Below are 12,311 nucleotides of genomic sequence, written 5' to 3'. Positions count from 1 at the left end.
GTTCGATTCCCACCTCAGGCGACTGTCTGTGTGGAGTTTGCACATTCTCCCCGTGTCTGCGTGGGTTTCCTCCAGGTGCTCCGGTTTCCTCCCACAGTCCAAAGATGTGCAGGCTAGGTGGATTGGACATGCTAAATTGCCCGTAGTGTTCAGGGTTATGGGGGCATGGGCCTGGATGGGATGCTTCAAAGGGCGGTGTGGACTTGTTGGGCCGAAGGGCCTGTTTCCACGCTGTAGGGCATCTAATCATCATCTAAATGTATTGCACAGAAACAGACCCTTTAGTCCAATGTGGACATACCAACCAGATAATCACAAAATTAAATCTAGTCCCATTTGCTAACATTTGGCCCACATCCCTCCAAACTGTTCTTATTCATATACTCATCCAGATGCCTTTTAAATGCGCTAAATGTATCAGTCTCCACTAGTTCCTCTCGCAGTTTGTTCTTTACACACACCACCTTCTGTATGAAAAAGTTATCCCTTAGGTCCCTTTTAGATCTTTCTCCTGGGATCAACCTAGTGTACCTTCTCCAGACTACTTCCAATGTTAGTTATCTTTCTGTATTCCCTTTGAAACAAAGGCCAACATTTCATTTTCCTCCCCTATTACTTGCTGAACTTAAGGACAGATGCTATGATGGTTTCCCTTGTCAGCAGTCCAAAACTAGTAGGCAGGTTAAAATACAAGAGGTCTCCCACTTAACACTGAAATGAGCATAAAAACAGGTGTGGGCCATTCAACCCATCAAGCCTATTTGACCATAAAATATAATCATGGCTGACTGAACACTTCCATGCCTTTACACACACTATTCCCATAACCCTGTATGCCATTGATAGATTTTTGATTACCAATCTCTACCTAAAATATTCAAAAACAGATTCTGCAGCCACCTGTGATGAAGAATTCCAAACCACGTAGAAAAATTGCCAAAATGTAAATATCAATCTAGTTTGCCCAATTTCCTCATAAGACAGTCCTACCGAACTGGAAACAAGTCTGGTGAAGTTCTTGCCTCTTCATTCAGCCTGACCAAATGTTTCTGAAGCTGCTTTTTCTCTTCCTTGTAACACATTCCTACTTAAAAACTTTGTATCATCCACAAATGTGGAAATATTACATATGGTCCTCCACTAGTCAGAGCCTGCCAACTCAAGAATGGCCCATTTGTTTCTACTGTTTTTGTCTGTTAGCCAACTAATCCATGCCAGTACATTTTCTCCTATCCTCAGTGGCTTGATGAGTTTTTCTATTTAATTTGTTCATGGGGTGTCAGCATTACTGACTGGGCTAGCTTTTATTGCCGATCCCTCAATGCCCTCCAGAAAGTGAAACGAGCTGCCTTCTTGAACTGCTGCAGTCCACGTATTGTATGTAGACCCCAAAATGCTGTTAGGTAGGGAATTCCAGGATTTTGGCCCAACATTGAAGTAACAACAATGTTTTCAAGTAAGGACAGAGAGTGGCTGGAGGGGAACACGCGGATGGTGCTCTTCCCATATATCAATTGCCTGTCCTTTTTAGATGAAAGTGATTATGGGTGAATTTCAGCAGTGCATCTTGTACATGACATACACTGCTGCTGCTCCTGCTAAGCACAGCAGTGGAAGGACTGGATGTTTGTGGATGTTCAGCCAATCCAGCAGACTGGTTTGACCTGGATGACATCAAGCTTCTTGGAGCTGCACCCATCCAAGCAAGTGAGAAGTATTCCATCACACACCTGACTTGTGCCTTGCAGATGGTCGGCAGACTTTGGGGAATCAGGAGCTAAGTTACTTGCTGCAGGATTCCCAGCCTCTGACCACTATTCTTTGCTCCAACTACAGAGCTTTCATGCATTGCTCTTCAGATCAGAGATCCTCCTTGACTGATGTACTGATCCCATTTTTTCAGTGCAACTCCACTTCCTTTTCCTTCTTGTCTCTCCATCCTCAACATGGGATATCATTAAACATTCATTCGCCATGCAGCCACATCTCGATAATGGCAATTAGATCCAACCTACTTATCACTTTGCAACTTTTAGAACTTCTAATGAGGAAAACTTGTGCATTTAAGTGGAGAGCCCAAATCTGTGTCTTTATGCTATCTTTCAATTTTTTTGAAGCCTACTCGATGTTCAAATGTAAATCTAAGTGTCTTCTGTCTGTGAAATTTGCTTCTGCAGACAGTCATGGAAACATAGTCATTAAATGTGTTCAAGGTTGAGTTGATAGATCTTTGATTAATAGGGGAAATCAAGGGTTATGCAGTACTTGGCAGGAAAGGGCAACTGACGCCACAATCAGACCAGACGTGATCTAAAAAGGGCAAAGTAGACTTGCAAGGAGTAGACTGCTTCTGATTCTTCTTTGCTTGTGTGAGATGTTTTCAGACATCTACAAACTCAAACATTTTTTTGATGAGTTAATGGCCTCAATGGAGATCAGAATGCTCATCAGTAGAAGAATAAAATAGATATATAGATACATATTCTGTCCCTACAAAAAAGGAAAACAAAGCCACAATAGTGGAGTTGTATTTTCCGCAATAAGTTTACTTTTAAATTTTCTAATGGGACGCAAACATCACTGGCAAAGTTGGTCATCCTGTATCAGAGAAGATGGTTGCCATCTGTTTTTTGAATCCCTGTAGTACGTGGGGTTTAGCCATGCCCACAGAAGGGATTTCAAGGATTTTTTTGACCCAATGACAGTGAAGGAACAATGTAATTACAAGTTAGGTTGGTGACTGGTTTTGTGCAGGCTGTCTATCTGTTGCCATTGTCCTTTTATGTAATACAGATTGCTGGTTTGTAACAAGCTGCAAAAGGTGGCTTGATTTACTCAAGTGCATCAATGGATAGTATACACTGCCACCACTGAGCAACCAGTGGCGAAAGGAATCAATGTGTAAGGTGGTGGATAGGGGACCAATCTTGCAGTCCATTTTGTCCTTATGATGTAAAGATTCTTCAGTATTATTGGAAAAGACTCATCCAGCAAGTGGAGAGTTTACATTTATCGACCTAACATGTGCCTTATAGGCTAAGTGCAGACTCACGAGTCAGCTGATGAGTTATCCAATTCGGATTTGCAGTTTCAAAAAGGTACAGCGAAGGTTTAAGCTCTATATTTCGTTAATAATATGAAAACTACAAAGATGATAATCTATTACATGCCCATGATTGCAGGGGATTCAATGTCAAAATGCTATTGAATTTCAAAGTGGTCATTAGATTGTCTTACTGGAGGAGTTTATAGCCAAGCACTTGAATGTCATGAATGTTACTTGTCACTTGTCAGCCCAGATGGCTGTAATCCAAGACACTACTCAATGGAATTTCTGCATTGACATTGAGAGGATTGGCCTCGAACAAGCACAACCATCTTGCATTGTGCAAGGTATGATTTTAACCATTTGAGAGATTTTTCTGTGATTTGAATTTAATCAGGGTTCCTGATGGCACAGTTATTCAAAATGTTCTCTTCATTTCAAGGACAGTCACTCTCATGTCACTCTGCATTTCAGCTCTTCTGTCTATGTTTGGACCAAAGCTGCAAAGAAATCAGTGCCCAAGTGACTGTGGGAGAACACAAACGTTATATAAGTGAGCAGATTATTGCTGACTGTATCATTCAATAGCACTGTGGAAGACACCATCACTCTGATAAGAGCTTGATGCCAGTTAGTTTAGATTTGACCGCCTTATGTGACGAAAATCTATCTGCGCAATTTTTTTTATCAACATGCTGACATTGCTGTTGAAGCCATTCTGGAATGCTCAGGGAAGGTAGTTCTGGAGCAGAAGTCTTCAGGACTACTGCTGGCATATATTGTTTATACCCACAGCCTTTACAGTAACTAGCATTTTCAATCATTTCTTGACATCAAGTGGATCTGTTAAGCTGGGGATTTCAGGCAAAGACAGATGGATCACCCACTCTAACTGGAGATGGCTGTAAATGTCTCAGTCTTCGTCTTTTACACTCGTGCTAGACTCCCCATCTTTAAGGCTGAGTGTATTTCTAGAGCCAGTTGTTTATTGCCCACCACAGTTATGACAGGACTGCAGAGCTTTAATCTGATTCATTGACTGTGGAACTGCTTAGCTGTCTACACCATGTAACTCTTTACCTCATGTTCTGGTATCTGATACCTTTTACCCTACTGCATGACATGCTCCCCACTCTTCGCCCAACATACATACAACCCCTTCACTTAATCGCCTTTGAGTGGACCAAATCCTCTTGCCCCTGTCGTAACAATCTGACCTGACCTCAGGGATAAATGACAGCAATATACGATGATGCAAATAATTATGGCAGATAATACATTTGTTGCAGAACGCACATTCAACAGAAGAGAATTTTGCATTTCACTACTTATAACAGCACTATTGACGTGTTAGTCTATCATTTAAATTGCGAACTTTGATCTGAATTTAGTCAATGTATCAACCCAATTTTTCCCCTAGTTACACTTTTTCAAGGGAGACTCTTCATGCCATCATTTGTGGAGAATGACAGCTTCAAAATTTATTTACAGGTTTACACAAAAACAAACTGATGCAATTTCAGTGAAATAAGATATTAAATTTTGAATTTCTAACAATTTGATTATAAATACCAATCATTCCTCAGGTGTTAGCTTGTAGCTTGTCTGGGAAATGCCAAGGTACGTGCCTTCGTAAAAGTCTAACCAGCTTTCCTCCCTCAATCATCTTTAAAAAAGGTTCCAACTAGGGAGGCATGTAAACTAACACAATATGCATTAACATCTACCAACACAATGGCTGCCAACAGCACACGGTTTGCAGTCCTAAAGAATGCAACTGTGAAACTAAAGTACATCTTTCAGTCTGACTGTGCTATCAGAATGAACACATACACACCCCACCCCCCCCCCACCAACTTTACCCACCTGTAAAATAAAGCTGATATTAATTTCAGTGTAAAATCAATTCAAGCACACTTGAACCCTGTGCAAATTATCATACCATCTTCCTACTGCAGTCCAGTAAAACAGATTTGTTTTGCAGGATAAAAATAAAATAAATTACAGCATAAAACCTCAAACACTGGGCCATTGAAACCGAAATCAAATCAACCACATCTTAAATACAGTACCATCAACTATCAGTAATGTCATCTTTTTAAAAAACTAAATTTGAATTAATCAACACCAATTTTGGATATGGCTTTAGTCTACATACACCTCCTACTCCTGATACAATGACTTGCCTCAGTTTTAATGAGGTCAATTGACTCCAGAATTGATACAGACATCTATAACAGGTAAACTGTAGTGCTAAAAGTTCTTTAAATCCAAATTTAAAATAACACCTATGAAGGCCACTTAAAGAGGGGATTTGGTCATAAATATTGAACATGTTTCAACAACTGGTAATAAACAGTAAATCAGCGCCAGTTGACAGAAGTACTGCAAGAGGTACAACTACTTTTGAGTTACAAGTAGAACCTCTGGGAAATGCACAAATGTTTAGAATCTTTCATTTGTGACCATTGATAAATGACATTTACATTTTAAAGACAGAATTATGTAACTAAAAGATTCTCAGTTTTAACAGTAAAAAAATGCATTCCTGCAATGCCATTCATGCTGGCCTCATCTTTCCTGCAAATTCCTCCAATCAGGCTCCTGAAACATACAGTGTAGAAGTCTACCAGAAAAATAAACTTAGAATTACATTCAATATGATTGATGCGCGATGATTTCTACCCTCCCTGAAACCTTTAAAACTGTAAATTACTCCATGATCCTCAAATGCCTCCTCTTCAATTTTCAGGTCAATGGGATGGGCCACATTTGGCTCCACGGTTAGCTTATTTGATAATAGCTACAGCATTTCTAGCAACAGCATTTCTTCCCAGCAACATCTTTCAGCTTCTTCATCCTCTACATGCTGCCTATCAGTACGATAATCCGCAGACATACATTGGTGATATCCAGTTCTACTTCACCACCTCTTTACGAAATGTGATGAAATCAAATCTTCCCATCTAAAAATCAGAGTGTCTAAAATCATTTCTCTGACACCCAGATAGTCAGTGACCTTGTCACTAATTCCATCTCTTCTCTGCTGCCAATTACCATCTGCCGAACCAAACTGTTTGAGATGAATTAGGGAGGAAAAACTGCAAACTTCAAATCACAAAGACCAACTACTTCCACAGATCACACTTTCACTTGTACCTCAGTAGATCTGACAATGAAACTCTTGTTCACTTTTTTGTAACCTCAAGTGAATTATTCCCGTATCTCCTCTCTAGCACTTAAAAATGGTTATTCAGCACTCCCAGTTCTCAGTCACTGGATTGGAAATATCAACTGTTTCTCTCTCCATTGATGCTGCTCAATCTCAATTTTTAAAATATTTCAACTTTCCAACATCCAGGGCATTTTACTCTTGCATCCAATGTCTTCCACATTGTCCCCTCACCTTTCATCCAATGCTAGCTACCCAAAACCATCAGCTATACCCTTGCCCACAAAGGAACAACCATCATGTCAGACATGCATTAGAGGGCTTGAAATTGTAATACATTTAAAACACTTGTCTTGTGCACAAATCCCTCCATTGCCTCCTGCCATTGCAACCCTTCCAGCTCTAGAAAGCCAAAAAGCTTGCCTTCCAGATTCCTGTGCAGTGCTCACTCTTTTCCATACCATTGACAGTCGTATAGGCAGATGTTGTGTGTGCATAGCCTAGTACTTACTTTCTATATTTTCTTGCCTTGAAGCACAGTTCTTTAACCACATGTTTGATCACTTCAGCTAGTCTATGCTTCTTTGGCCAAGTACAGGTTTCTTCTTATAATTCCACAAAGCTCATTAGGACATGTTTGTACTTAATATTTGAAACTGTAAATCTCAAAAGATTGAACTACTAGGCAATTTCAACAAATTTGGTAATGCATTGTCCCAGTTAGATAAACACAGACATACATGCTTATCTATGGGTTACCCTAAAAGCTTTCAGTACTTTCACAAACCAGTACTGAAAAATACATTGTGACAAACATTCAGCACTTTTTGAATTTACAAATGATTGAGGAAAGTTAAATACAAATACAATGAATTTATATACTATATTGCTACATAGTATCTTGTTGCGACATTTCACTTTGAAAATTTCATATCTTGACAAATCAGTAATGCATTAAATAAACAATGCAAAAATCCTTACCTGAAAATGTAGAATTATGGTCCAAATTAAACCAAGTGTTAATTTAGGATTTCCATCAGTAATGTCATCATTTCTAATATTTACTAGTTTCACCTAAAACAAAAACACAAATCAGTTCCTTGAGTGTAGCAGAAAGGTTCACCTTTCTCTGCTGCATATTTGAGAAATAAGAATATTCCATTAAATGCCTACTTAAACTAATAAAACTCAGACGATGTGCTCTAGAGAGAAACAAAAAAGAGAGAGTTATTTTGACCAATATCGAGCAAGGTCAAAACTCAAAACTTTGGTAAATAAATTGTGAACAAAGTATGCCTGTAACTGGAACATTGGAAATAACTGGTCAATTATCTGTGAATTGGTTTTGGAACTTAAGAGTCACTTGAAGATCAAGAAGTCTGATAACTGATTCTTCCAACTGTGCAAATTAGAATTACCAGAAATGGTAGTACCTCTTAAGTCACAATGGACAACCTTATGTGGAATTACTGAATTTTTATGGACACAAAGTATTACTGTAAAAAAGTCATCAGGACAATATGCAAGAATGCTAATTCAAGGTGAAAATTAATATTTATACATGAGGAGAATGCTGATTACAGTTAACCAACAGGTCAATTCTGCATGGCAACAGCTCTACCAAGTATTGCTGATTTATACATAAAACGCCAGTATCAATCAGTGCAATGAGAAATGATCCAGCATGTCGCTATCACCTATTTTGTTCGATTGAAACAGATGCACTGTGCACGCACATTCCATCTGCAAACATGGTTCTGTATATTACTATGTAGCTTCCTGTAAACATGGCTAATGCCAACAAGTTAAATGATCAACAAAAGTTGCTGGAAAAGCTCAGCATCCATGAAGAAAAATTAGAACTAACATTTCTGGTCCCGATGACCCATCCTCAGAACTGTTAAATGATTACTTACATTATACTTTTCATAATCGAACTCCTGGTCATGTAGATAGAACAGTGCATATATATATATATAATGCATATATGGGGCAGGGCAGGGAATGGTTAGCTCAGTGGCTAGGTAGTTAGTTTGTGATTTAGAGTGAAGCCAACAGTACAGGTTCAAATTCCAAACTGGCCAAGGTCGTCATGATGGTCCTGTCATCTCAAACTTTGCTCCTTGCCTGTGGGTGACACTCAGGTTAAACTTACCACCATTTGCCTCCCACTAATGAGAGCAGTCCTTTGGCCCTCTGGAACTTTGGTTACTCTAGCTTTGTTATTATGCACAAATACAGCTGAAAAGAATGGGATACCTCCTACCTGATCACTACAATAAATTAACTTCCTCTTTGTATCCATCTGTTGGAAATCTATTCTATCTGAAAGACATTTTTGATCATTAATAATGGGAGTCTGAAGCACCCAACAAAAAAGTGTGCTTAATTTTCTCTACTTTTCTTCAATAGTATGGTGATCAGTCAGCTGCAACCCTGTGACACAATCAATATTACACAACTTGGTGAGCGTCAAGCATCTACTTTGCTTGGGAGAAATTCACTTCCAAGCCCAAAGTGATTACCAGATGCACAGACTTTCTAGCAGCAATCACCGATTCTGTTGCTCCATAGCTCAGATACCGAAACCAATGCAAATGCTTTGGCCATTAATTTGGCTGAGGCATACCCAAGTACCCAATTGACTTTAGCACTTTCTTGGCTTACACAGCTTATAATCAAATTCACTGATGCAATAGCATGTCAGGTCAATGGGAGCCTTGCATGGAATAATAATTTATCTAATTACCACGTCTCCAGTTCAAGTTCACATCAACGGCAAAATAGACCAGCTGGAAGTAGTAATGTGCAATACAATAAACTATCTTTGCTAAATTGCATTATAATTGAAAATGTAGATAAAGCTGCTTATACCTAAATATCATTAGTGAACCTCCTCCTTAAACCCTGCTGCCATATGATTTTAGAAATTGCAGGACATTGACATATTGCTTTTATTTTATGGTCACTAGTTCAAAGTCAAGTTGGTACGTAAATAGAGAAAATGTGACACGATGGTTTTTCAGATATTGCTTCCTTCTACACAAGAAATATGGTAGGGGAAGTAAACATTTTAGCCAATGAATTTGCAAAATTAATTTCATGGCTTACAATGGTGGGATTTGAAATATACAGCATCTGGATTGATAGTTCCGTATCACCACCATATTCTTATATACCTACCTGCCGTTGCTTTAGGTAGTCAAGTGCAATCTGTACATTCTGCAACCTGTGGAAACGCATGCGGCCTTTCTCACGAGGCTAGAAGAGATAAATTAGTAAATAAATTATTAATACAATTACAGAATGACAGACAAAAAGTTGTAGACGCTGTTCTATTCATATGTAACGGTATATGTACCATGCAACAGAATAACAAGTTTTACAACAGCTGTCAGATGCACAGAAGGCAGCAGGCAACATTCCAAATAGGTTAAAATGTTAGTTGTTTGAAATATTTCTTCAAAAAATTTAAACTAACCAAATTTTAAAAGGCAAGGGAAGGATGAACATAATTTCTTTGGATGGCACACTCTATGGTTATGGTATTTTAACTGTAATAGGACCCAAAGTAGTTCTGCATTCTCTTTACATCCTATTCAGTCTCACATTTAGTCAGCAAAAGTATGATATGCAGTCTCTTCATGGAGTCCACAGCATCACTGTTGCTGCCTTCATCTTGCTCACTTGCCAAAATGTTTTTTAAACCATTCCTTCCAAGGTCTCGTTTTTCAGTGCTGAAGTGTTTAACCAACCTTTTATCCAACTAATCTCAAACTTGCAAAACAATTTGGTCTAAGATATTCAAAAGTCCTAAACAATGTTGTGTCATTAACTTCAGAATACTTTGGTTATAAATTCAAAGTTGAGAAGTGAATGTTCATTTTTCAGTTGAAGTGTTCAGCCAGTGAACTAATGAAGTCAAAATGCTGTAGATGCTTGAAATTTGTCAGGCCTTCTGAAAAAAAGACTGCAGTCCTGAAATATAACTGCTTCTCTCTTTAAAGATGATGTCTGATCTGCTGAGTATTTCAGCATTTTTGGATAATAAAAGGTGACCACTATCAATCCAAAGCAAAAGAACAACACGAGGAAGGAAATTTAAGGAAATATTGTCAGAATAGATACAAGAAAATGGAAAAGGTTCAAGTTTTCTACCTGGAATATCCCTGGAACAGGCACAGTGCACTGGATACACTAGGAATTTACTGTCATGTGATCCTTGGCTTTATTTCATCAGGGCTACTATCCACACTCCTCGTTCATTTGGTTTACATTTTCCGAAAGGAAATGCGCTGGGGTACTTTATTTCTCTTGTACACATAAAAGGGAACATGTAGAAAACCCACCAGGTTTTCTTACACATTGGACCATCTAACTACCACTGTACTGCAGCTAGTTGCATTGAGGGGACAGCAGAAAGTTATTGTAAACTTTTCACTTCATCAGGTAAGAGAAGAAATTTACGAATCTAATGAGAAAAGTTTAAAATAAAGAATAGCATTGAAAATACATCCAGATAAACAGGGTGTGAGAGGAAGGGACAAAAATATTAAAATCAGCAATAAAACATTAAAAGGCATTTTACCCAAATTCAAAGTATTCTTAACAGTACAATTTACACAAATAGAAGTAAATGAGAATGGAAATAATAGTCATATTACAGGGATGAGGTTTCAGTTATCATCAAGACTGGAACTCAATGTTCCAGGATATTTAAGGTTTTTGGCAAGGAAAACCAAAACGAACAAGGAGTATGGATAGCCTTGAGAGGCTGAGATGAACTTGTAATGAATAAACATCTTAGCTCAGCACAGTCAGTACAAGGTATTATGAAAGCAGCTTACAGACCTCCACTCTCCCCCTTAGCAGCTGTAGTTTTGGACAGAGCACTCAAAAGAAACAAAAAAGGTGGTGTGTAAGAAAAGCAATGCATGAATCATGGGGAACTTAGAGCTTCATATAGATTAACAAACAATGGAATTAAAAAAAGTTAGTTACATTGGACATTGTGGCTGTGCTTGCCTTCTGCAAGAGCAACTCAGTTAGTCCCAATCCTCTACCTTTCCCTCTTGGCTGTAATCAAATTGGCAAAAGCAGTTTGGCAGGAAGAACAGAAACTCAGAAAACAAGAGACTCAGAACTGATAAAAGATTGACCTGAGATATGAACACCGGTCCCCTCTCCATATAGAGATTGCTTGATCTGCTGAGTACTTCCCACTTTTAGCTCCATTTTTCCAGAACCAACAATATTTCGTTCTTGGATGATGGTGGGCGTTTGAGACTTAATAGGCAACATTATATTACAGACACAAGATTTTAAAAGATTGGTCTATTTTGGGACTGTTTTGAATTTAACATAGGATGGAAGAAAAAGTCATCATGTGACCTATTTGGAGTAATGATTGCAAGAACACTAGAAAAAGGGAGGCCCAGGTCATTCTACTGAAATGAATGTAAAAAGATATTCACCTCCATATGCAATGATGAAAATAGGTATGATAGCAGTGGACAGTTAGTCTCCAATCTCATGAAGATGGGAATGAAGTCAGGCTGTAAACAGTTACACTTCAGAAGGCTATTTAAATTCCAAGATAGAATAAAGTTGGTTCTAAGGTAGCATTTCTACAAATACAAGGCCCATGTGATTCACATTGTCACAGAGTCTAGCTTCACAAGGAGATGGGTACACAGTAAAACATTGTAAATAGGAGGACAAGGTTATCTCAAAAATATTTGAGTTTCATGGACGGGCTAGTTTGCCAGGATTGCAGGCAGATAGAGGCAAGTCTGTTTGTTTACCCATACAGGAGTGCAGGCAAGTGCTCATACTCTGATTGTAGAGATGAAATTCCAATTCACCTAACTTGAGCTAGATAGAAAATTTCCTGCAAAAGAACAGAACAGTACAGCACAGGCTCTTCAGCCCACTATGTTGCACTGAACTTTTACCTTAAACCTAAAAAGGTCTGTCTAAGCTCCACTCATACCTTACACTGTCATTCATATGCCTATCTAATAACCACTTAAGTGCCCCTAATAAGGCCAACTTCACTGTCCTCTCCGGCAATGCATTCCACACCCCAAACAC

General features: G+C 38.6%; 1 protein-coding gene across 19 annotated transcripts in view; it reads right to left on the bottom strand.

The window, feature by feature from the left end:
* The window catches only part of macf1a (microtubule actin crosslinking factor 1a), a 545,346-nt gene that overhangs the window by 277,618 nt on the left and 255,417 nt on the right, over positions 1-12,311 (bottom strand). For all 19 annotated transcript variants that reach the window (XM_059654271.1, XM_059654278.1, XM_059654275.1 and 16 more), the window contains exons 4-5: positions 9,402-9,479; positions 7,200-7,292 (exon numbers count right to left, since the gene is read on the bottom strand). In XM_059654271.1, the coding sequence (XP_059510254.1) occupies positions 7,200-7,292; positions 9,402-9,479 (171 nt within the window). The remainder of the gene's footprint in view (positions 1-7,199; positions 7,293-9,401; positions 9,480-12,311) is intronic.

This window comes from Stegostoma tigrinum, chromosome 24 (genome assembly GCF_030684315.1).
Source record: "Stegostoma tigrinum isolate sSteTig4 chromosome 24, sSteTig4.hap1, whole genome shotgun sequence".
NCBI classification, from domain to species: Eukaryota; Metazoa; Chordata; class Chondrichthyes; order Orectolobiformes; family Stegostomatidae; genus Stegostoma; species Stegostoma tigrinum.
This window is presented reverse-complemented; position numbering and strand designations above follow the sequence as displayed.